This window comes from Sminthopsis crassicaudata, chromosome 3, assembly GCF_048593235.1.
Source record: "Sminthopsis crassicaudata isolate SCR6 chromosome 3, ASM4859323v1, whole genome shotgun sequence".
NCBI classification, from domain to species: Eukaryota; Metazoa; Chordata; class Mammalia; order Dasyuromorphia; family Dasyuridae; genus Sminthopsis; species Sminthopsis crassicaudata.
In genome coordinates, this window is record NC_133619.1 from 146,347,127 (window position 1) to 146,374,197 (window position 27,071).

Genomic DNA, 27,071 nt, shown 5'->3' on the forward strand with positions numbered 1-27,071 from the left:
TACATTCATTTCCCAGTGTTCCTTCTCTGGGTGTAGTTGTTTCTGTCCATCATTGATCAGCTAGAAGTGAGTTGGATCTTCTTTATGTTGAAGATATCCACTAATGGAAGGTATTCTTTAAGGGCAAAGCACCTTTAGCTGTGGAGACCAGGAAAAGCTTTCTAGAAAAAAGTTATACTTGAGCTGAATTTTAAAGAGGGGTCAAGAACTTGAAAATTGAAAGGTAAAGAGGGCAATCATTGCATTTGAGACAGGCAGTACATAAAAATATGGAATCAGAAAGTGGAATATCATGTGTGAGGAAGAAAAATTAGATCAGTGTCATTAGTTTGTAGACTTCCTAGATGAAAGTCCTTAAAAGTATGACTATTTTTATATTTGCTCCTAGATATAACGGGGAGCTTGTTTGGTAGTTTTTTTAGAAAATGTATTAGGCAGGAGGGAAAATGGCCATCCAATAGACTATTATAATTATCCAGTTATATACGGGACATTTAGGAGGTGTAGTGGATAGAGCACCATCCCTGAAGTTAGGAGGACCTAAGTTCAAATCTGGGCTCAGACACTTACTACTTCTTAGCTGTGTGACCCTGGGCAAGTCACTTAAAAACAATTGCCTCAGCAAAACAAAAACAAACCAAAAAAAAAAAAAATTATCCAGGCATGAAATGATTAGAGTCTGAACTAAAGTATAGAGATCTATTTAAATGGAACTAAGAGGTCTGAGACAAAAATAGAGGAAGAAAGCTCAAGATTTGGTAACAGAGAAGTTGTCAATGATATTGAAATTACAAACTCAGGAAATTGGAAAGATGATGGTATTTTTGATAGTATTAGTGAAGTTCAGAAGAAGAGAGATTTTGAAGAAAAGAAAATAAATTTTGTTTTGAACACCTTAAGTTTGTGATGTCTCCAAGATAACCATTTGGAAATTTCCAATACTTAGTTGATATAGTACTAGATCTTAGGAGAAATTCTAAAGCTGGATAAATAGATCTAGGAGTCATCAAATAAAGATGATACTTAAATCCACTGGACATAATGAGATGACTAATATCATATGATTAATGATCTGATCTGATGATAAAATATATTTAATATGTAAACCCATCAAAATTCCATTGATAGATATAAAAGGAATAGGAGGAAAAAATTATGATCATTATGAAAACGTTAAGTGACTGAGCACCAGAATGAGACGTGGACAAAAAAATTACATAACATTTTCTAAAGTTTCCTTAATCTAGCAGTTTGCCACCTATTCCTGTCAAGCTATATAGTTCAAACCTGTAGTGACTATGGGTTTAGGTAGGTTCCTGAATCTTTAAAGTAATCTTAGATGTCAATAAAATCTTCTTGCAGGTCTGTTTAACTGGAGGAATTTATAAAAGATGGCAAAATGATCTAATAAAAACCATCTTCTGGTTTTATTGTATAATATTAGAGAGGATCAGTATGCCAGAATATAGGCTACTGTGGTTTGGAAAGAGTATCCTGAAGCCTATTATTTACCTGATCATTTGGAGATCAGGACTTTTTTCATTCCTGGCCAAATAAATGGGTCTATAGTTTCAGCAACTTTGCAGATTGTGTCTTCTTTTGGCCTGCTTTAAACAGTGATATCACCACCCCTAATACCACAAATGAAATCACCATTCTTCCAAATTTAATATACCAATGCTGAATTCCACTTTGGTAAAATTGCAAGTTTGCTAAAAAAAAAAAAAAACTTCATAGAACTATCAGTGAAAAGCTTACAAAGAAGCAAATAAACCTTTCAAAATCTGAGGGAAGTGGTTGCACTTCTATAATTGGAAATTGAGAACTATGGAGAGAGAAAAAAAAAAAAAACAAAAAAAACTTCTCATTTATAATCCTGTGTTATGTGCATTTAATTCATGAGGGTTGGCTAAATTCAAATGGTTTCTATCTTATTCTAAAAGTTTATTAGCAAATATCCCTATTTCAATATAAGTTTTTTTAAGGAAAAACAGTAATAGTGTTTTAAGTCAAATGATGAACAAGTAGAGAAATGCACATTTTTTGAAGAAAGAATATATGTGTAGTGACAACAATTTTTAAAATGTTCACATGTATTGGTGGAATTCTTGTGAGAGTAAGGCAATATTTGCTTTCTCATAACACTCCAAGGGATCTCAAGAAATTCATTTTCTCTCCCTACTCCTTTTTGTATCTAAGTGGTTTAACAACAAAAAGCAAAGAACAAGTTATTTTCTATTTTAAAATTGTTCCTGGGATGTTTCTTCTATAACTTCTCTAGCTGTCAATTTCAGTGTTAACTGAATTTTATAGTCAAAGTAGTCTTAAACATATCCAAACTTTATTTTGCTGTGTGGTTTAAAGTTACAATACATCCTACTATATTGGCAAATGCAAAGATGGAATGAAGATAGTTAATCTCATCCTCACAAAATATTGAATCATCCATTCTTTCAATTAATTTCTATTTTAAAAATGTCTATTATTTCTACAGCATTAGATTAGTTTCTAGGGATACAAAGACAACAAATTAAACACTTTGCCTTTAAGGAGTTTATATTTTATTTTGGGGAAATAACTTAGAAAGGCAAATTTAGATTTTACTTTTAAAAATATTTTAAAAATTAAATCAAATGCAAAGCTTTTTTATTTTTTCTCAATGCTATTTCATTTTTTTGAATTCATGTATAGTTTTCACTATTATTTTTGTGAGAATTTTGAGTTACCTTTTTTTCAATTTCTCTTCCTTATTCCCCCTCCTCTAAGAGAACAAGCAATATGATATAATTTATGCATGTACAATCATTACAAAGTAATTTTGAGGGAAATCATTAGTAACTGGGGGATATGGATCAAGATAGATTGGATTTAGAAAGTGGTGCTTGGTCTGAGCTTGCATAAAAGGGAGGAAGTAAGTAGCTAGTACTTTCCAGATTTGAGGGACAATCTATTCAAAGTCATAAAGGTAAGAGACAGAATTTCAGGTATAGGTAATGCAGTTAGGCTATTTTGGCATTAAAGTAGGATGTGTGAAGGAGAGTTACATGTAGTAAGTTTGGAAAAGTAGACATTAATCAGATTAGAAAGGATTTTAAAAGACAAAAAAGAGGAATTTTAATATTTATCTTAAAGAAAAAAGGGAACCATAGGAGCAAAGTGAGTAGAGAATGAGGTCAGAATTATTCTTTAGAAATATTAATTTGATTTCTGTATAGAGAAAAGATTAAAGAGGAAATATTCCTCTTCAATTCTACCTATTGTAGGTAAGGTAAAGAGGACATGAATCAAATTCCTGGCTTTATGAATTGAAAGGAGATGGATGTGAGAGAGATTGTGAAGGACTTGACCATTGTGTACATCTTAGTTATTTTAAAGAGGAAAACAATATATGTATATATATATATATATATATATATATATATATATATATATATATATATATATATATATATATATATATATATATATGGAAAGTCTGAAAGCTAATACTGATTACAGCCCAATCTTAGGCCTTGTATAAGCCAAGTCCATATGTAGTTTGCATAAATATGATTCTTTGTATTCTTGTACCAATAGAGTAAGTTACCCACACATATCCTAACATACATTCACATATATATGTGTGTATATATATATATATATTTGAAAGTCATGTACAATAATATAGAAGACATTACTGAATTTCTAATATTGACTCCTCCTAATCTAATCAGTTAGTCACTTGATTCCATAAAGAAAAAATCAGGTGGTTTTGATAGTTTTCTCAAAATTACCATATTTGTTACTTCCCAGTATTGTATATATTCTTCTAGATAAATTTATTTTACTCTAGTATCTTCCCTATATTAAAGATTGATAAGAATTTGTAGCACTTTTATCTTTGCTATTTAAAAACATAAGCTTTAAAGTTCCTTTTAAACTGGTTCCTAGAAAAACTTCCTTTTCTTTCCTTTACCTCTTCCCCATGAATTCTGAAGAATGGTAGTCAGTAGCCCAGCAGCAATACTGGGCAATTTTCTCAGTAGCAGAATTTCTTTTCCCTTTATTTTCTTTTGGCTTTTGATGAACTTTCTTACCCCTTCCACTTCTTTGGATTATATAAGAGCCACACTTTAATCCCCATACATAGTAATTTTTAATTTGATTATTGTTATATTTAGAGATTTACATACAATACTAGCTGGAGACATGAGATACCCAGTATTTGGTAGTAGGATACTGCAAATTATTTTATTGTATTGTTAAATACTATAAACGAATTTTAATCACAGCATCAAATACTTAGTGTTAATGTTTTCAGTGCTTTATGAGTGACTTTAATCACAGGGGATCTTGTCAGATTTATTTCTCCAGAGTTGGGTGGGTTTTTCTTCTTCCCCATAGCCTATGCAAAATATATTTGACACTAACAGTGTTGCATCAATTGGAAATTCACATTTTATGTAATAACAGATCATTTTAATTTCATGAGGTAAAGAATTGGCTTCCTCTTGCAAATAGCACTGAAGAAAGCAATATTGTCAAAAGAACTGGCATGGTACATCAAGAGATAAATCTGTTGAATTAAATAAGAAACTTTCATTACCTTTTACATTGCATTTCCATATAACATAAGCATTAATTAAACCCTTCAGTGCATTCTTTCTTTCAGGAGAGCTTTTTTTTTTTTTTTTTTTTTTTTTTTCTGTTTCTGACAAGAAATGTCGACCAGGAGAGACTGTGGGACCTAAGACCTGCCATTAAAAATATACTCACTTGTGCAGAAAGAATAGTAGCTGCATTCAAACAGATAGACAGAAAATGAGGGCAGAGAAATATCATCTTCCATTCTTACTCTTGCTGGTTAAACAAACTATGGCAATGTCACTGAAATATCTTCTAACTTGAGCTTTCAAAGATAAGGATATCTGAAACTTTATTACTACTCCTGTCACCAAATATTACTCAGGACATTTGAAATGAAAACAGAAAGCAAGCAGTTATCTTTTTAGTCCTCTTAATGCACTTTTATTTACATAACTGGCAACTTGTATTACATCAAATTAAAATAGGCTTTTCTTTTTGGTAAAATGAAGGTGCAATTTGTAAGAACAGTTGGAAGATCCTATTAGAATTGTACCATAATACTTTAGGGTCATGATGGAGAAATGCCTTCCTAACAATCTGCTGCAGTATTTTTAATTACATGCCATCATTTTTATCTTCTTGTTGTAGGGGAACACTTAAGAATCTGCCCTCAGGAATACACATGCTGCACCACAGAAATGGAGGACAAATTGAGCCAACAAAGCAAATTGGAGTTTGAAAATCTTGTGGAAGAGACAAGCCATTTTGTGCGTACCACCTTTGTGTCAAGACACAAGAAATTTGATGGTAGGTGGAATGTTCCCAGTATTTCTCCTGCTGCATTTTTAAAGATTTTTTTTTAAAGAATCTCCCAATCTTATGCATAGTGTTTGAAAGTTAATAATGACATTGAAATCAGTTTTGAACATTTGTGAGCTTTTTTTTTCTTTTTTTTAGAAGCAACAATTTTCTTTTCATCAGAGTTAGCATAGGATATTATTGTGAGAAAAGTAGGATAACATAAAAAATGTGATTTTGATTGGTTCATGTTCTTAAAAAATATATTCCAAAATAATGAAATATTCATTATATTGCAGTGAATCCCAAAATCAATTTTAAGATATACTGGCCTTTCTTAAATTAGCTTAAGGGCAGTTGTATTAAATTCCTATAAACAAAATTAATTTCAGCAAAAACATTATTCAGTGTAATAGTCATACATCCTTTTAGGGGATGGTAAAAGAATCCAAAAGAATCCAAAGGATTCAAAGAAACGCTATTGGATCACAAGTACAAGAAGTATGTGAGTTAAGGCACTGGTCAAAATGATGTTTAAAGTTTGGTAAATATATATGTGATAAAATCTATGGCATAATTTTCTCACTGGAATATTTTGAGTTGATAACATAGAAAAGTCATTCTTTGATTATCTTATTTTCTCAGTAGGGGCTTATAATTTTAAAGCGGCCTTTAAACACAAGTAAGTTTGATACATTTTGTTAAGTAAATTGCTGAATAATATATTATTTTTTATTTGAGATATGTGGATGTAGTTTTATCAGTAGATTCATTTCTCTTGGTCAAGCCTAGCTAAAACTGAGGTCCTTTCTAATGTTACATGATTTTTTTTTTTTTTCCATTAAAAGTAATTGATTACCACACACCTGACAGTGACAGGAAAGAGTATTTTTTGTCATAATACTTTGGATCTCCTGCCCTCGGTCACTTGTTCTGTCATATATGGCTTTAGTTTCTCTGTAGAACAAATGATAAATCTAAGGCTCTATTCCAGTTCCCTTTTTTGACTTTTGTTTTGTTTTGTTTTTGATTTAAGCACCTTGTGCTTGAGATATCCCACATGTTAAGAGGTCCTTCAGTAATAGTTTGTTTTGATTTAGCAAAAGGATTTACAACATCAGGTTTCAGCCCTTTTAAAATTCGTAATTGTTAAGCAATCTTTATTTCTGCTCATTTCAAAATAAATATCTTTTAAGAAGCAGAAGAGAGAATAATTAAAGTCGATATAACTACATCATATTTTCTAATCAGAGCTTTATCAAAAAATACTGAAAATTAAAAGGTCAGTTTTTTTAAAAACACTTATTGGAGCAAAATTATTGTAGGTCTTTAAAAATGTTTTTCTCTAGAAAATATGAAATTTTTATTAACTTGAAATGTTTTTCCTATAAAGGTGTATATGAATTTTGATAGCAATTACCCTCTTCAGGGACAATTCTAGTATCTATCAGGAAAATAAGTGCTATGGGCAAGGAGCCCAAAGTCAAAAAAGTTACCACTCATTTCTTTTAGATTCTCTTGTCAATGCTCAGCAAATATATTATCTTCCAAAGCTTCCTTTTTCTTTGTTGAGTGTATTAATAAAATTTTATATTTTTATTAAGAAAGCCTGGTTTCATTTACTTTGGTACTGTAATAAAGTTATTAAAAGGCAGGTCAATGTAGCATTTCATGACCATGAATTGGGCTGGCTTTTAGGAGATAGAAATGTTGGTTTATATTATGTGTGATAATTTATGTAGAAATCTTCTCTACTTCCCATACTTTCAAGTTCTTTTCCCCTTTATTTTTATGCATGAATATCTCTATGAATACATATTTTAAAATACCTATATATATTAAACAAAAGTGATTTTCATGTAGTTTCCTTGAATGAGTCTATGGTGACCTATTCATTACTTGACAAATTGCACACCTCTTGACAAAGAAAAAGTCCTACACCCTGTAGTTCTGATTATAGATGATATGTCACTTCGACTTGAGATGTCCAATTTGTGATTATACAAAACCAGAATGAGTTCTAAGCTGTCAAGTACTAACTACTAAAGTTGTGTCTGTGGAAAATATTTCTTTTTTATTTGATATAATATAAGCTGCAAAATCATGTTGAAATAATGTCAGGGAAGTAACAATAATGGGAAAGATTGCACATTGTTAAATGAATAGTGAAGATATTAAATGTATTTAGGGAGTATTTTGCCCCTTCTTTTAACAAATACAAGTATTCATCAAGGATGAATCCAAAACCTCTTCTGTTGACATGGCCATGCTTTTTTCATTGCTTTAGATTTGCAATTTGCAATCCTACAATTACATTTTTATCTTACTTTAATACTGCCTTTCTTCCACCCCAAGTTTAAACCGGATTAGTTACAGGTCAGGTGAAGTCCTCTTTTAAGATATAGTTTCATGGTAATTAAATTAGGTTGAGAGACCATGGGATTAGGAAAAGAAATTTAGGCACATTAATAAAATCACAGAGATCTTCTCTTCTAATTGTTTTATGATGGACTCTAGTCCCTAAAATCAGTGGTATATATGTGCTTGTATGTATCCATGTATGTGTGTATATACACATATATACACATGTGTATTAATCTGCATACATATATACATATACACTATTATGAAAATTAAGATTTGATTGCATTTTTTTTTCCTAAAAGTGGTTTAGGTCAAAAATTGTCAGAAATGTCAATACATTCACTAGCACATTAAATGCTTTGTTTTTCAGTTTCCTTATTGAATTCATTGGCAGGTATCACATTTTTAAGGATACCTAATATAGGAAATCTAAGATCCAAAATAAGAGTTCCAGATTCTTGACTTGAATGCTTTGTGTCAAATTGCATGTAATTAATGACACTATAAATGGCTCTGATTGTTTTGGACATGATAGCATCACAATTGATTATTGTTTACATTTTAAGTATTTCAGATTATTATTTAAAATTTTTATTAGTTATGCTTTTTACACATAGCACTTTCTCAGGGCCTCAGAAAAGATAAGAGGCTCCACAGCAAGTATTTTAGAAAGATTTAACATATGGAACATGTATTTTTTAAGTTTGTTGAATTTTAAGTCCTATGTGAATGTTTACTTTTTGAATCAATATCAATTTAGATTAGTTGAATCCAGAATAACTTAGAGAGATTGTCTACTCTTATTCCCTCTTTTGCCACAGAAAGAAACTCATCTCTATTTTCTAAATAGACATGCTAGAGGAAATAGGAAAGGAAGAATAACTAATATAATAAGATAATAAAATAACATGTCTCAATCATAATCAACTATTTTCTTTGAAACTTAGAGAGTATTATATAACAATACCAGTTGCTTATCAGTTTCTGCATTTTCATCACATTGTCTCCTATTTAGAGCTCAAATATTATAATACTATAATTTTTAATATTTTTAAAATTTTTCATAGCTCACTTAGTTACACTGCTATCAGATTTAGAGGTGTTAGTTGTAGCTCTTTAAATAAAGATTTAAATAAAAAAGATTAATGGCAGTAGTAGGAAACTGAAAATGTTATAATTTGAATTCTTTTCCCTTACCCATGTGTCTCTTTCACCCTCTTTCCTCCACCAAAAATTTATTGAGAGGTGGTATCTATTTAATGTCTAAGTAATATAGCATATATATTCTCAGGGGTGGCAAAAGTCCAACTTTTTTATTCTACCTGCTAAAGTTTTCACTTCTAGATCTTATTATTCAGCAACACACACCTTTTCTCAAACCAGAAAGAACACCTTCCTCAGCTTCTATCTGACAGATTTAAAAAAATCTTCTCACTAATGAATCAATTGAGCTCTTAACTATGCCTCTGTATATAGGAATCAGGGTATGCAGATTCTCAGGTGGAAAGTAGGTTGGAACAGATCCATGTACACTGGAAGAATTATAACAGTTAAACCAGGTGTAAGCTTACATACTTTTCCTTACCACATCCTGTCCAGTAATTCTAGCCCCGCAACTGTTTCAAGACTTAGAAAATTTATGATTTTCAAGAAAACTATGATTTGCTTGTCATGGGAACTTAATTCATTGATTCACATTGAGGATATGAGGTATTTTTCACTTTGTCATTCTGTCTTAATTTCTGACTTAATTTTCCCTTCAATAGATCTAGAGTCATAGATATAGATCTATTTATATCTTTCTATTTTTCTCTGTCTTTAAATATATGTATATACATATATATATATATATATATCATACATATTTGCATATAGATATGTAGTGCTGTTAAATGTTTAATAACTGGCTGTTTGAAGAAACAAAAGTTTGTATGACACATTTAAATTTCAATCTGAAGCAGCATTTTCTTCATCCTCTTCTTAAGACTATATTATCAATAAAGCAGTAAATCAAACCCTGAGTTTTCATTTTTACCAGTTTCCATGATATAAATTCTCACATTAAAAGTTTAGCAATTTATTCTCTAAAGTCACTTGCAGTAAGCTCCAGTACACCACTGCACATAACACATATGTGCATCTGTTAATAATTTACTATTTATTTCTAGAAACAACATGTGTAAAAACTGCCACCATACTTGAACTCCAGACTTTCTCAGTAGAAATCTTAAAACTGATAAAAATGGTAGTATCTTCCCCAGGATTTTTTCTGACTACAACATTGAGACTCCTATAGTAATCTTCCTATAAGGATATGGCAGTTGGTTAAGATAGCAGCCTTTCTCTTCCTTGACCAAATATGATAGGTATTCTAGTCTTTATTGTGATATACTCAAAGGAAGAGAAGAATAGCTGGAAAACATGTTGCCTAACTTCTTTATCTTAGGGGGATTCCTGATCAGAACCCACTGTCCTCCCACCTACCACTGGGATCTAAAGACTTCATGGAAATTAAAAAAAAAAAAAAAAAAAAAAAAAAAAAAAAGTAGGTCTATTCAAATTAGTTGACTGTTTCTGCCCAAACCCAGCTTAACTATTATAAAGGTGCAAACTGAGACCAAGGTCAAATTTACTTATCCAAAGTATAATCCATAAGAACATGGGGGATGGTGGGAATTTATCAGTATATGTCATAATTCAAAGTGATAAGATATAGTTGAAATCATTAATATACAGAATATATTATTTAATTTTTTATAGATTTATAGTATTTAAAATAAGGATTTTTTATTGGAAATCAATATTTCAATAATTTTGCTCAAGTTATAGGTAAAGAAATCAGGTAGGATAACAAAAAAAGCAAAAGTACTGCAAGGTACTTGCAAGTATATGCAAGGAAGGTTGCATATATTTTGAATGAAAATGGGCCTCAGTGTAAAATTATTAATGTATGAGTGATTAGTGAATATTCATTCTTATTAACTTGTGAAGCCTTATGTTATCATGGTGTTCTACACTATCAACTTTCTCCCCATGCATATTTATAGAAGTTGAATTCCCCAGAGAGAAACATTTTAGTAAGGGGATTTCTCATTTAGAAATTGCTCTCCCTTCTGATTTGATGGAGTTCTTGTTTATTCACATTTGAAGTATCACATAAAGTTGTTTGTTTAGTGTGTCCGTCTCTATTTTATGACTTTATTTTCCTTCCTGGTTCTTATTTATGTATTTTAATGTTATACATTTGTCCAGAGATTTTGGCAGGGAGTGCATTTTTAAAAGTAGAATAAAAAATGTTGAATAGTAATTTCCATCCTTATGAAAAACATATTCTGTAGTAACACCCTCAGAATATCCACCATCCTGAATATAGTAGTAATTTATATCAGTACCCTGGCTTTGGTACTATGAAAGCCTGCTTATGTTTCCTTGTTAAATATCATTTCTCATTCTTATAAGGCAGAAAGGAAGATGACAGAATGATCTCTTTAAAATATGACCCAATTTTCACAGTGAATGAGATTATTCTTGAACAAAGAAATATAAGTTGTTTCCTATAGATTAATATTCCAAAGTTTGTTTTTTTGTTTTTGTTGTAATATATACTGCATCCTTATATAGATAGGAAGAACATATGCATATATACATAAATAATTTAGAATTTGAAATACTTGATTTTCCTCATTTCAAAAAAGGAGGAGGAGCAGGTTGGACTAAAATAATTCCAGTGTATCTGTGGATCGTTTTTTAATATTGATAGAAAACAACACTAGCATGCAGATTTTCTATAGAATCCTTGATACCAGACATAGAATTTATAGAAGCTGTCTTCCCTGTTCTAGAAATTCAAATTAATTTGAGTTCAGCTGAAAAGCAAATAAGAAGGTATTTTTGTTGGACCATGATTACTGTATCCCCAATACCCTTCTCAGTGACTAAGTTTATTCTAGAACAAGAAAAAAGTAGTTTTCTTTATTTGATTTCAGTTTCTTTATTTGTAAAATGATATTATACTGGATGATCTCCAATTTATTCCACTCTTACCTCTTCCTAATGCAAGCCTGATAATGTATTTTAAAGCCAATGAGAAATGATGTTCAAATTTGGTGTATTTGGTATATACTTCCCTTTTTCTGTTAAGTGCAGATGAGCAATAGTTAAATGTTTTTATTCAGAATAATTATTATAATCCTATTGAAAATGACATTTTCAAATAGCTACTGAAGCTAAATGCTTTTATTCAGGTTTATTTAAATGCCACCTCTTTGACATGATTTTAAGTCAAAGGACATCCCCTTAGAAAGCAGAAGGTGCTGAAATGAACAGCAGTTACACAGTAAAACAATCTCACTAACCTTGGAAAGGAATCTGGGCATTTTTCCCAAAGGGAAGCTTTTCCAAAAATAAGACTCAGATACCAATGAGGGATATGCTTTGTCAGTCATTGAGCAGTTTTAGAAATTGCCCACTTCCTGCATTCATCAGTGTTGGGAAGTTGGTCCACATTTGAGGATGCTTGAAACAAAGTGCGTGGAAGGAACCATATTTTTGCAGGGTTCAATTATGGCTGTGCTCTGGCATTTGACAGGGCTATTTCAAAATGTGTGAGCTGCAAGAGGCTAATCAGTGGCTTCATGTCTGCTCTGATGGACAACCAATCTTGTTCTAATTCTTAGATCCCTACCATATACTTCAAAGTAGCTTAGAATATATTATGCTCCCAGTGTAGTTGTAATATTATCATCTTATTATCACCAATTCCCTTGCATGGTGGCTTCACTGAGCAGCTGTTTCACAGACAAGCCAATTTCTTTTAAGTATTGCTCTATCAGCCGCTGAAACCAACCCTACCAGAAGGATTCTTGGTCATGAATGTTAATGAGCAGACAAGGATCTGTTCAGTGGCAGTAGCTCACTAATCCTTTGAGTAAATATCAGCAAATTGTGGGATGAATTTTATTTAAGACAAATTGATATGCTACCAAAGAGAGAAAAATGATTTTCTTAGAAATCAAAGAAAATATTTAGTTATAGTATTAATTATAATGTGGTCAAAACATTATTTTCTCATAATATGAAAATTCATTAAGGTATATGTAGTCAGAGCTATAAAGCATGCATGATTATATTGGTTTACACCTGATTTTTAGAGTGAGATCCTACATAGGTTACCCACTTATTTACCTGAATGTAATATTATTGCAAATTCCACCCCATCAGTGACTAGGAAATCCATGAGCTCTAACTACTTAGAAAGTATTAAACTCTTCTTCTATTAAAGCAATATTAGCCTCCCAATTTCCAGATGGGTTAGAAACAGTTATCTATGTTTAGAATTCTGTTTAAAGATATTATTACCAGTCAGTTTAAAAAAAAAAAAGAGGACCTGAAATAACATGGCTATATAACAATATCACTCTTTGTCATGTTTTCAATGTGAGCTCATTTCAGTCAGGGGACTATGCCAAGTGTCTTATACCCATCTCCTATTTGGTTGCAACAACTATTAAATGAGAAATATAGCCACTGGGGAATTTCCTTGAGCAAAAAGAGTTAGCTAGTTTTGAGGGGAAGAGTGAGACTCTTGAATTTCGATTGATAGAAAGCAGGTTGGGAAGACTTTAAGTATTGACCAAAGAGGCTACTGCTCCTACTTCATTCTGTGTTTTGACATCTTCTTAGAAACTACATCAATAGATATGCAGACCATACATCTCATATTTTTTGACATACTTCTGATTTGAAGAGGAGAGAATATGGTTTTCCAGTACTTTGCAAAACAAATCACTTTTTGTAAAACCAAGTGCCCAGTTTGCTCATTTTGGTTCAGAAAATTAAGTTACCATATTAATAGGATAAAGCCACTCATTAAAGCATTTCAAGTAAAAATGATGGTCATGACAGTGTTCAATATTAAAGATATTAGACATAATATCCATTAGGATTAAATAGTCATTATTATTCAAAACCATGAGCTGTATCTAAAATTTAAAATGTACTTCAAAATAAGAGGATGGGATCTCTTTGTTGTGATGGTACATCATATTAGTTCACCTGTTCTAATCAAGTTTTACAAGTATTTCCACAAAGGGTTCAGGGAACACAAATATTACATAATCTTCAGTTTGTACAAGGGTAACCTTAAATGGTTGAATGGATGCTCAACTTGTTTGCTAAAAGTTGCTGCTTCTAGCAGCCTTTCCTGTTCAAGACTCAAATATAAGTGAATGATTGGTTCAACTTCATGCTGTTATTTGTTCTTTGATGAGCACAAAGTATAGAACTATCCCAGGGGAAGAAGGAGGTCTTTTAAAAACAAAAACAATCTTTATTTTCTTCAGTGCTATGCAATCTGTGTGAAAATTGGATTTGAGATCCTTTTGGTTCAATTAATTTCTATTATACATAATTAAAAACACTGCCTGTTTCAAGTTCCATATTTCTCATTTTTACTTTCTAAAGTTTAGTAACACTCAGTAATTGGGCAAATATTATTCTTGGAATGAACATATGGAATAATACATCATCTTATTGTTGCTTCCTTACCTAGTACTTTTAATTTTATCCATACAACTTTAAAATTAAAAGTAAACTTTGAAGTTGGTCAGCTGGAAAGAAATTCTCTGTGTCCTTTGTATGCTAGAATAAAATGAACTCTTTTATACATCCTCTATTAGTGCATTGTTTGTGGCATATTTTCCTTTTCAAAAGAATAATAATGCAATCCAAAAAGGCTTTGATTCTCATTGCTTATACATCAATTTGCATTTCTGTAATGGTACTTTATTAGAAATGTATGTTTTTGTTATTTTTGCTTATTTTTTCTTACATCTGTGGCTTACAGACTCTTTAAATGGAATGAAAGCTATACAAGGAAAAGAATCTGATTTTCCATATCTATTTTATTACTCACTTCAATAAGAATTAGCTCCTTGCCCAAGGCCTTATACACAATTAGCCTAACTTTGTAGACAAAAGATAGACTTTCATTGATTGAACTTCAATATAAATGTTATCAAATCTCTCCTGGGATAAGGATGAAGTCTTTATTTCAGTCCAGCTAGTTCTCAATTTGTATAAATAAGGAACAGCTTCACCTCCACCCCACCTTTGGTCAAATGCATTTGAATTCTCACTATTTGAAATTATAATTATGTGAAGTATTATCATTAGATCTAGCCCAATGTAGTATTCAGTGCAAATTCAAATAATATCAGCACTTCAGAAATAATTTTCATGTGTCTAGAAGCTAGGGGACAGAGTGAGTAGCATTCTCTGCCTGATAATCAGGAAAGTTCACTTTTCTGAGTTGAACTACTACCTCAGATACTTACTTGCCTTGTGACTTGTGCACATTGGTTAATCCTCTTTTTTTTTTTTTTTTTAAATAGTTTTTATTTACCAGATGTATGCATGGGTAATTTTACAACATTGCCAAAACCTTTTGTTCTAATTTTTCCCCTCCTTCTCCCCCCCCCCACCTGCCCCACTGATGGCAGGTTGACCAATACATGTTCAATATGTTAAAGTATACATTAAATACAATATATGTATACATGTGGTTAATCCTTTTTGCTTCACTTTACTCATCTGTAAAATGAGCTGGAGAAGGAAATGATAAGTTATTCCAGTATCTAGTCCAAGAAAGTCCCAAATGGGGTCACAGGGAGTCAGACAGGACTGAAAAATAACTGCATATTTCCTATACTCCTATATTTACAATACTAATAAGGTCCTGGGATTGAATAACAATACTAATTAGGACATGGGTGTATAGAAATGTCTCCTTCACCTGTAGGTGTAGGCTCAGAAGACTCTATATACTCATATTAAAGCAAGAAGTGTAAGGAGCTAAGAGTATGACAGCAAGAATAAGAAAATTAATGTTTAAACAATGGAGTTTTAGACTGTGTCATTGATTAGACTCTAAGCACTTTGAAGTTGAGAAGAAAGGGTACAAATAGTGGTAAAAGAATTGGAAATGGAATAAATAATATCTAGGTTTGATTTCCTGCCTCTAAAAATTCATATGTGATCACAGGCAAGTCTGCAACCAAATAGTTTCAACTGGTCTCAAAGATGATAATTTACAAATGAATTCCTAATCTGCATTGTGGAGGAAGTTTCTATACCAATAAGTCTTTGCAGCATTGAAAGCATAATTCTGGACTAAAAAAAAAAAACACAAAAAAAACCATAATTAATTACTAAGTAGATGTGGTAAATTTGGGAAATTTAGTTGTCATTATAGTGGAAGAAAGGTAAATTTCCTTTTTCAATATTCCATAAGTAGATAAGGTTATCCAGTCACAGATCCAGAGTTCATTCTACTATCCCAGGTTTAATCAATAAAAATTGTTTAAACCTGATGTATGGTAACGGACTTATTTTTTATGGAGCTTATATTATGTAAAGGAGCAAAAAGAAAGATTATTGAACTATTTAAAAGAATATCTGAATGCTCCTTATTCCCTAGTTTTTTATTGGCCCACATGTTATTTTTTACAAATGTGAATTGCACTCACTCATCTAAACATTATGTTTATATTTTACATTTCTCTTCTATAGTTCAAGGTTACATTTACTTTATTTAATCTATTTTTGTTTAGTCTCTTCTTTATCCTAGAAATTAGCACAATGGTTTTTGGGAACACAGTACCTCTGATAAATCACTCTTTAAAATAATATTAATCAGTTTATTTTTGGTAAGATTGATATAAGAGCTAGAACTTTAAATTTAAAGTCAAAGTGCTTTTAAAGTCTTTACTAACTGATATGACGTGCCTAGTGGTCATGGGTACAAAATATAACCCATGATTAATAATCTGTTTTCTGTTTAAACTTATACACTGATCACCTGATTTTTTTTTCTTTTAAGGTTATCACTTCTTCCCTTCCTTTTTGAAAATGGAAATATTTTTGATGCTTAGCAAAGATGCTAAATGATCAGTGAAAAAATGTTGCCTAGCAAATTCTTGAGGAACAGATTTAAGAATTTAATTTCCTAATTTTCTCAAGAGTGTCTTTCTGCATATTTTAATGTAAGCAAATTTTTATTGTTAAGTCCTTTTGTTTTGATATCAGTAAATCATGACACATTCATTAAGATTTTGTAACATGGCAGACACTTTGATAAGTGTCAGTTATTAAAAAAAAATTGGAAATTTAGTGGGACATAAAACAGTCTCTGTGTTCAGAAAGCTTATATTTTAATAGTATTTTTATGTAGTTACATTATGAATGTGGAGTGCTTCAAATAAAGTTTCACTTTCAGCCTAAATTTTTTATTTTTTTAAAATATTTAGTTTATTTTTAAAAAACTTTTCTATTAATTTATCAATTATGTAGTTATTACATATGCATGATGAAAATACTATATGGTGCTTCTGCGAATGCTAGTTATTTGTTTACTTGTTTTTCAGTCCTTTTTGACTCTTCATGACCCCATTTGGGGTTTTCTTGGAAAAGATACTGGAATGGTTTGCCATTTCCTCCCCCTCTTCATTTTACAGATGAGGAAACTGAGCCAAACAGTGTTAAGTGACTCACCCAAACTCACATAGCTATTAAGTATCTAAGTCCAGAGCTGAATTTAGAAATTTGTCTTCCTTGACTTCAAGTCCATTACTTTACCCACTGTGCCATCCAATTGCCTGTGGATGCAAAGGCTAAAGCAAAATATGCTTTCCTCAATTTATATTCTATCTGAAAAAACAAAACAAAACAATACTTACCCTATTGGTAAATGAAAGATAAAAGCACTGGAGGAAAGCCCTAGGAGCTGAAGAGGGGAAAGGAAGTGCAGAAAACTTTCCTGAGATAAGAACTTAGATAGGGATTCCCAGAGGCAGGGTCAGGAGTGCATTCCAAAAACGAGGTATTAGTCTTCTCAATAGTACTAACGCTGAAGGTATGCTTCCAAGAATTGGAAAAGAGAAATTGTCTCATTCCCATACCTGTCTTGTATGAATAACATAGCCTTTGCCGCACTCACATGGGCTTGGACCATACCTATCTGCATTTGTGCTATTCCTTCTCCTGACACAAGGAATATATGGTGGGTAGGTACAATATTCCCCTTTATCATTTTGCAGATTTGATTACATGTGAGTGTTTCTCTCTATTTCTTAAATGAATTTCACCACTATAAGACTGTCCACTTTAAATTGTTAAGACCATATACTTTATCTCCCATGGTCTGTCACTTAGAACCAGCACATAATCAATGTGCTCTAAAGAGGTATTGAATTTAATTGAATCCTGCTTGAAGCAAAACACATAATAAACCTCTTCTGTAACTCTGTGAAAAGATATTTGGATTCAAATCTGGCTTGGCAAAAGTGGAAGAGAAAGAGTAGAATTAAGTACTCTAGGACTATTACCATGTTAAAAACAGCACAGCACTAATCCTCTAGGATTTAGGATTAGAAGATTTTATTATATATGCGTTTGTTCTACATAGGCATAATACATATTTTATTATATAGCTATTGATTCTTCTCATTTGATTTATTTATTTTCCCCAGTTACAATTGCTATTGATTCTTAATAGATTGTTTTTGTCATCTTACTAAATCCCCATTTGATAGATTTAATTCTGAATGTAATTAATAACTCCACAGACATTATTTTTGGAAGGAGTGTAGCTAATTATTGGTCAGAGTTGCATTATAAAAATGCTATTTTTGTATGGAAGACTAGAATGTTTTTTCCCCCTATGGTCAGACCCTAAAATTGTGACTAATCTGGAAACCAGTTAATGAACTCCAAATAGCTTAGACACTTTCACAATATTTCTGCATTAGAAGGTAAATACCTTATTGTAGAGACTGTGACAATCTCAATGACTGAATTTATTCAGTAGGTCCTTTTTTTCAAGTGATTCCAGGCCAGCTACCATGCACTGTCATTTTCAACTATCTCAAGTAGAAGATGTTGTATAGGGGTCATCACTATTATACCATTTGCTTAGTTGACTAAAAGAAAGAATTACCTTTAAAGACTTTTTTTTCTTCTACATATTAACATATTTTTGGTTGTTTTTACAGTATCAACATAACATGATAGAAGCAGTTAGCTAGTTACCATTGTGCTTAGACAATGGGACTTGGAGTCAGGAAGATCTAAATTCAAGTCATGCACTGAAAATTACTAAACTTCTCTCAACCTCCAATTCCCTATCATTAAAATGGAAATAATAATAGCACTTGTCTCATAGAATTATTGTGAGGATTGAAAAAGATATGTACAAAGCTGTTTGAAGATCCTAAACCACTGTATAGATGCAATTTATGATAATAATGAAGAAGGAGAAAAAGAAGGAGAAGGAGGAGGAGAAAGAAAAAAAAATGGAGGAGGAGGAGGAGAAAAGAGAGAAGGTTGAGTGAGTACTCAACAAATACTGGATCATAGTAAACCAACATTTGACTGCTACCCATAAGCCAGTATTTCTACTACTGCCTATTTTTGTGTGACCCTCTGGTAAGAATAGTTTTTACATCCTTAAATAAAAGTTTATTGTATTTTAAAATATAAAAACCATTTTTGGATCATAGGCAGCTTTCCAAAAAGATGAAGTGTTAACCTCTGACCAGACCTTTGATTTCATTGGTAATTTCAAGGAAAAAGTCCATTGAGAAATTCTCATTGTAGACAAACACGATACTGTTTAATTTATGGTCTTAGAAAGTTGTCTGGGATACTGGCAGGTTAAATAGTTTTTGCAGGATTATACAACCTAAGGCAATATTTGAGTTGAGATCTTCTTGACTTCAAGGTCATCTTTCTATCCACTGTCACATTGTCTATATAAAGTATTGCTTTTAAAATATGAAAGATAAAATGTTTGTTACCTTGAAGTCTTGGGCTATATTAAGAAAAATGTAGCTTCTAGAAATTAGGTGACAGTCCCATTGTACTCTGCCCAAGTAAGATCATATAGGAAGCATTTGTGTCCAATACCAAGTATTAGAGTTTAAAAAGGACACTGGGAAGCTGGAAAACATCCCAACTAGGACAATGAGGATGGCAAAGGGCCCTGAGTGCATGGAATGAGGACTGACTGGAGAAACTGAGTAGGTTTAGCATGTAGAAGAGCCAACAGGATTGGGGAAGGGGGAGTGCAGGGGTTGGATATCTGTGTTCAAGAAAGAAAGAAAGACTTTGTCATATGCAAAAGGGATTAGATTTGTTCTCTTTGGCCCCAGAGGGCAGAAACAGGAGCACTGACTGGAAGTTATATTGAATCAAATTAAAACAATGTCAGCAAATGTGGTCTCTTAATTAAAGCTGTCCAAAGGTAGAACTGGCTACCTCAGGACTTAGTAGGTTTTGGAATTTTGAAATTCTACTTTGGAAGTCTTCATTTAAGGGCAGCTGGTGACTTAGAGTCAGGAAGACATATATTGAAATCTTTTTACCTTAATTTCCTCAGCTGTAAAATTGAGCTAATAAAATGTTTTTTAAATTACTTAAAGCAGTATCTAGCACCAGTGGTCCTCAAACTTTTAAAATAGGGGGCCAGTTCACTGTCTCTCAGACTGTTGGAGGCCAGACTATGGTAAAAACACAAACTCACACTCTGTCTCTGCCCCTCAGCCCATGCCATAATCAATGGGCCGCATAAACGTCCTGCGAGCTGTAATTTGAGAACCCCTGGTACACTATATAAAAGATTCGGTCCCTTCCTTTCCTTTCAGTTCATTAGAATGGAGGTTATTCTGAAATATGGCCTGAACTAGATAAAACCTCTTTGATCCCCTTCAATTATATATGTTGTTTTTTGTTGTTATTGTTGTTGGAGGGGGAGAGGGGCAATTGAGGTTAAGTGACTTGCTTAGGGTCACACAGCAAGTATCTGAATCGTAATTTGAATTCAGGTTCTCCTGATTCCAAAGCCAGTATTCTATCCATTGTACCTTTTAGCTGCTCCACTCTTCCAATTCTAAAATGATTACTCATAAAAAAGAAACAAAACAAAAAATCCAAATTCAATATTAGTAATAAGTGATAGAGACAACAACTATAGTCCATTGCTATAGGTAAGCTTTGCACAAGGAAAAACTCTTTGACAATGAAACTTGGTATCTTTGCTACAACTCCTAGTCTTAGAAAGTTTTCTAGAACACTGATAATTTAAATAACTTTCTTAGAATCACACAAGCAAGACATTTCAAAAGTACAATTTGAATCCACTGAGGTTAGTTCTGAGTCTAATTCTCTGCCCACTATACTGTGCTGCCTCTTATCTTAACAGTAACATGCATTCATATTCACTCAAACCATGTAGATTAATAATTTTAGATCTGGGAAGTATTTTAGAGGCTATATGGCCTTTTTTTTCCCCATGAGCAAAATGGAGTGATGTGATTTCCTCAAAATTATAGAAATAAAATGGGCAGTACACATTTTGAAACTTCTTTAACTCCAAATGTAGTGTGAATTCAATTCCATTATGGTGCCTTCCATATCCAGGAATCTATAAGCAGGATTCTGCTTGTCATTGTTTTAAAAGAGATGAATTTGTAAATATTGTTACTATTTCTGAACCTAAGCATTACAGCAGCCAAAATGAGTATTAGTGACCTTTAGCAGATCTAACTAACTCAAGCAATGATTGCTAATGACATCTTCTTTTCACAAAACAATTTCTGTCTATTTATCCAAATAAAAGTATATGGATTAAGTTCTATTCCAAAGAAGTTTGCATTTCAAAATGAATTAAGAGGACCTTTAATTTTCCTAGGAGTTCAGTAACTACATATCAAAGCTAACATTCTCATCAAATTTCTTTTCTCCCCACTAGAATATTAAGGTCTAGGTGAAACTGAATTAAGTAAGTCAAAGGGTTTTCTATGAAAATACAACTTCTAAATGAAACACTTTTATAAGTTTGTGCCACTTTGAATAAATTTGCATAGGGGCATAATGAAGGCAATGCCTTATGAAGCTGATTTAGAATCTAAAAGAGATTATAGACCTCTCATTATGTAAAGATTTTAAGTATTTAATTAGATATTTATTTTCAGAACTCTCTAAGAAAAACAAACTTAAACAAGTTCTGGAATTGAAAATTCTACTTTTATCTTATTTGCTAATAAAGTACACAGTGGCAACACAACAATGACAAATTTTGCAACAACTAAGAATGCTCTTTTTTGGATTTTGTTTACCAAACAGGGTGGGCTAATGGATTGTCATTTGCAGAGTGTTAAGGCATGCTGTGTGCTCATTAGATAACTTAGAAGAAAGCCTGGTACTTTTGCCATTTCCACAGTTTCCTTACTTTTTTTTTTTCTAAATTGGAAGAATTGTATGTTTTTCAATTAAAATCCCCATTAGCTTCCTGCTGTTAGCATCCACTCTACCAATAGAGAGCAAAGGTCATGAGATCTCTTTGTTGAAATTCTTTAAAAAAATTTCATTTGCCCTCTGTAGAGTTGCTTGCTGAAAGCTACCCCACAAAAGACTTGGGGACATAATTCCATAGGAATAAATTGCAAAGGGACCTTCAACTTATTTACTGATATAGCAGGGGTAATGGTTAGCCCAGATGCTACAACGGCTGTTGCCTTGTGCTTTGGGATCCAGCTGCAGCTGTTGTTCTTTGCTAGAGCATGTTTCTGAAATTCCAAAATGTAATACTCTGAGACCCCCAATCTCTGAAAGTTAATTTGCTGAGTCTAAGTTTATTTTCCGACTTCTAGTAGATTCACTACCCAGATTGAAAGAAGAGCTATCCACTGAAATGCGAGTAAGGCACTTATTCACTGTCCTTTCCTGGGCTAGAAATTTCCAGGATTAAAAACCAAAAAAGCAATGAGGTAAAAATGAATGTAATTTCTTATCATCATGTTTTGCTAGGTTTCTGATGACTAAAGAAAAATAAATCTAGAGGCCCCCTTCACCAAATCCTTTTTATCAAAAAATTCTTATGTTTATATCATCATTCCCCAAAGAGAGAGCTCATCTAAGTTTGTTAAATAGTGATTTACACATAGCAAATACTTAAGGGAACTGAAATTTAATTTAATTGAACTGAGAGTTTCCATAGCTCTCATTTTATGTTATCAAATTCTCTATAATAAGCAGTGCAGGCTTTCAGTTGAAGGATTCATCTAATTATAGATATTATAGATATCAAAGATTCCATAGTCATCTACTACATCTCTGTCATTTTACAAATGAAAACATTGGATATCTTATACCTTTTTATGTTTTTATCTATCTAGCCATTGCACATTAAGTAAAATAACATATCTTACATCTGAAAAATATTTAACTATTAATGTTACAGGGCTCTTTCTCCAAATTCATTTGTCTTTTCTAAAAAGTTCATCAAAATCTTAGATTATTCCTTAATAGAATCTCAGTATGTGCACACTTGATAGTTCAAATTAGTTTTTTCATTTAATATTGCATACTACTTTCATTCATTAAAGGAATAGTACTACACTCAGTGATTTGAGTTTCTAAATACTGAATAATTTAATTCATCAAAATTTTCATTGATGAATTTTACCATGGATTTCATCATTTGGGGGGAGGTATTTTACTAAAAATATTTCTTTGAACTTCCCAAGAACTCATTTTATAGACTGAGAACAGAAATATATCTTGAATATTTCCAATTAACACGACATATTTAGCTAAGTTAAAGTAGAAAACATTTTAGAAGCTTTCTATTCAGATTTCTCATGCGATATTAAAGACAGTAATTGAGAACTTTATTTACCTGTATTCGTGCCAAAGTCAGAAGTGAATTAGCCCACAAATACCTTCCAGGAAAAACAGGTCTCATAGTTTATGAATACTTTTTTTCATATTAAAGTATAAACTAAATTAAATCAGAGCTATCCTGATATCCAGCAATTTTTTCGAAATATCTTTCTATTCATTTGCAGTCTGTTTTTGCTTTAAAAAAAATAACTCCAGCATATTACAAAGTAGCTGGCACAAAGTCATTCCCTAATAAATGCTTATTGATTGACTGATTATGCGTTAAAGCTGAGGCCCTTGAAATTTTTGACTGGCAGTTTAATTTCATCTCTCTAGAACTGTATACAGGAAAAAGTTCAAGTTTTGGGATCTGCCTTTGGATTCTGGTTTTTGTCCTTGCTTACTATAAAGCCTTATTCAAATAAGTTTTAACTTCCTCATCTATAAATAGAGATACTAATATTTCAATGAAAACAAAATGTTTTGTTAACCTTAAAGATGCAAAAATAGAAATAGAAACTGTTTTTGGTTTGTTTTCATTTGTGTCATTCTTATATTCATCTAATTTTTGCAAATTTTTTTTTTTGTTTTTATTTGGCAGTAGGCAGAATCTGAGCTCTAAATTTTCTGTTTCCTCAAACTATTTCTCCGTTGTCTGTTATCATTATATTGCAAAGTTGGAAAGGTCATCTATAGGTCATCTAGATCATCTAATCCAACCCACACTTTGAACATGAAGCTTAACTAGAGCCTCCGGCAAATGTTATTCAGGCTAAGCTGAAAATCTCCAATAAAAATCTCTAGCAAACTTATTATTCGGTACTTCCTGTTTTTGAACAGTTGTACTTGTCATCAGAAATTCTTTCTTACATGGGAGCAAAATCCATTTACCTTTATGGTTTCCTTAGTTTATCTAGTTTCCTTTACTTTCTTGTTGCATCAAGTTTAGAGCAAGAAGGGCACCTGAAAATCATTTGGTTCATCCTTCCCTCATTTTACAGATAAGAAAAATGAGGTTTAGCTGGTAAATTGAGGTCACACAGTTAGAATTTGGCAAAGTAAAATTAGAACCCAGGCTTCTGATTCCTAATTCTGAATATCATTTACTTGTTGTTATTGCAAACTAAAATTTTTGCAGAATAAAAATATCAGAACAGATTTCAGAGGACATCTAATTCCTATCCATACCTAAATAAGACTCCCTCCTAAAATACATCTGTCAGGAAGATTTCTAATGAGGGATAACCACCTACTTTTCAGACTCTATAACTCTATTACATCTATCATTGGTGAAATGATAATGGGAAAATTTTTTTTCACCCAGGACCTCAGTTTCCCTATCTACAAAATGGAAAGGTTATACTTTACGAATTACAAGGGTTCCTTTCAGCTGTAAATGTTACAAAAATGAAATACTTTAAGAAAGGAAAACATAGTTTAAGTAGTATTATCTTGCCAAAGATAAATATAAGTTTATAGTAAAGCTAGGATTTGAATTAACCATTGTCATCTACACCACAAAGCCACACAAGTTTCAATAGTAAAAAAGAGCAAAAAAAAAAACATAGCAATCATAGTTTCATACCTTTCTCTTTTCTTGCCTTTGTACAAGGCAGGTCAATAGTGACCTCATTGTACCATGTGCATTTTTGAGCAGCTTATGTAAAATGGTATATGGCTTGATTCCTATACTATGTACTTAAACTTTGCCTCAATTAGGAATACTATGTGATTTTTTTTTTAAGATAATTTAATGTTTCAAAGGACTAAATGGGAATGGAATTGCAAGTACTTTTGTTCTGTAGTACTCAAATTCCTTTTTTTCCTTTTTTGTAAAACATTTATTTCTGTTGTTCCAAATCTTCATAGTGTGCTATGTTTCTTTCTTTCTTTTTTTAAAATTAATTAATTAGTTAATTAATTTTTTTATAATTATAACATTTTTTACAACATTATCCCTTGTACTCCCTTCTGTTCCGAATTTTTCCCTACTTCTCTCCACCCCTTCCCCTAGATGGCAGGCATTCCCAAACATATTAAATATGTTATAGTATATCTTAGGTACAATTTATATGTGCAGAACCGAATTTTGTTGTTGTTGTTGTTGTTGCACAGGAAGAATTGGATTCAGAAGGTAAAAATAACCTGGGGAGAAAAAAAAATGCTAACAGTTTACACTCATTTCCCAGTGTTCCTTTTCTGGATGTAGCTGATTCTGTCCATCATTGATCAATTGGAACTGGATTAGCTCTTCTCTATGTTGAAGATATCCACTTCCATCAGAATACATCCTCATACAGTATCATTGTTGAAGTGTATAATGATCTCCTAGTTCTGCTCATTTCACTCAGCATCAGTTGATGTAAGTCTTTCCAAGTCTCTCTGTATTCCTCCTGTTGGTCATTTCTAACAATAATATTCCATAACATTCATATACCATAATTTACCCAACCATTCTCCAATTGATGGCATTCATTTTCCAGGTTGTAGTCACTACAAAAAGGGCTGCCACAAACATTTTAGCACATACAGGTCCCTTTCCCTTCTTTAGTATTTCCTTGGGATATAAGCCCAGTAGTGTGTGCTATGTTTCTAAGACACTAGATTCAGTAGAGAAGAGAATATTGTTCCTTGTTATTTGATTTATGAGCACTAAAGCGACACGATGACTTGCATGGTGTATAATTAATTAAGTAAAGAAGGAATCTAACTGTTAAATTAAAGCAGTATGTTGCCCACATAAGTTATGTATGTCCATATTGTGACTCAAGCAGAGACATTAATAGATAATCTTGCCCACCCCTTTTCAATAGGGACTACACTTTGAACAAGGGGATAACCAATTAAAATTCTATCCATAAATTCCTCTAAAAATTGCTCACCTAGAGTAAGAGTACCAAATTAAAGAAAACTAGATTTCTAATTCACATATTGACATAGAAAAATCACTAATTAGCATTATCTCTTTGCTATTTATTTTGTCATGCATTTATTTCCCAGTTATATTTTAATCGGATTCTAGATGCATGGAAAAGTCCACAGATATAAAATTTTTCAACTCTGATCTAGAGTACAATATGTACTAGTAAAAATATTTTAATTGCTATTAGCTCTTAAAGAGGCAAGCACAATTTTTTAGCTTATACTTGCTAGTTTGATTGCCTCTCACCAAACCCTAATTACACCAAAGACAATGGCAAATAATTAAAGGGGAGTAAATCCACTTATCCAAGTAAATAGATGGCAGAAATCTAAGAATTTATTCAAATTAGAACATATATTAGAAAATATATAGAGTAAATCAACTGTATTGCTGAGAAAGGGATAACAAAAAATAGAGATTAAAATTGTACTCAAAAGGATACTACCCCTACCCAAATCAGTGAAAAGGCCAGCTAGAAATCAAAGACATATCAAAACAGCTAGTTTCTCCTACGTGTCTACTGCTTCTCCAAAATATTTTTTTTTCCTTAGAATATCTGAAGGTATTCTTGAGGCATATATGGATCTTGAAAAATACACGTCTCTTGAATGTAAGTTTTTTGTTTTTTTTTTTTTCCTTTCCAAAGTTTGTATACCAATTTTTTACCTTATATAGTGATTTTACGGCATATTAGTGTGTTCTC

At 31.9% G+C, this 27,071-nt stretch overlaps 1 protein-coding gene across 1 annotated transcript in view; it reads left to right on the top strand.

The window, feature by feature from the left end:
• GPC6 (glypican 6) overlaps positions 1 to 27,071 on the top strand; it is a 1,235,068-nt gene that overhangs the window by 297,320 nt on the left and 910,677 nt on the right. The window contains exon 2 of the mRNA XM_074299354.1: positions 5,215 to 5,373. Coding sequence (XP_074155455.1) covers positions 5,215 to 5,373 — 159 coding nt within the window. The remainder of the gene's footprint in view (positions 1 to 5,214; positions 5,374 to 27,071) is intronic.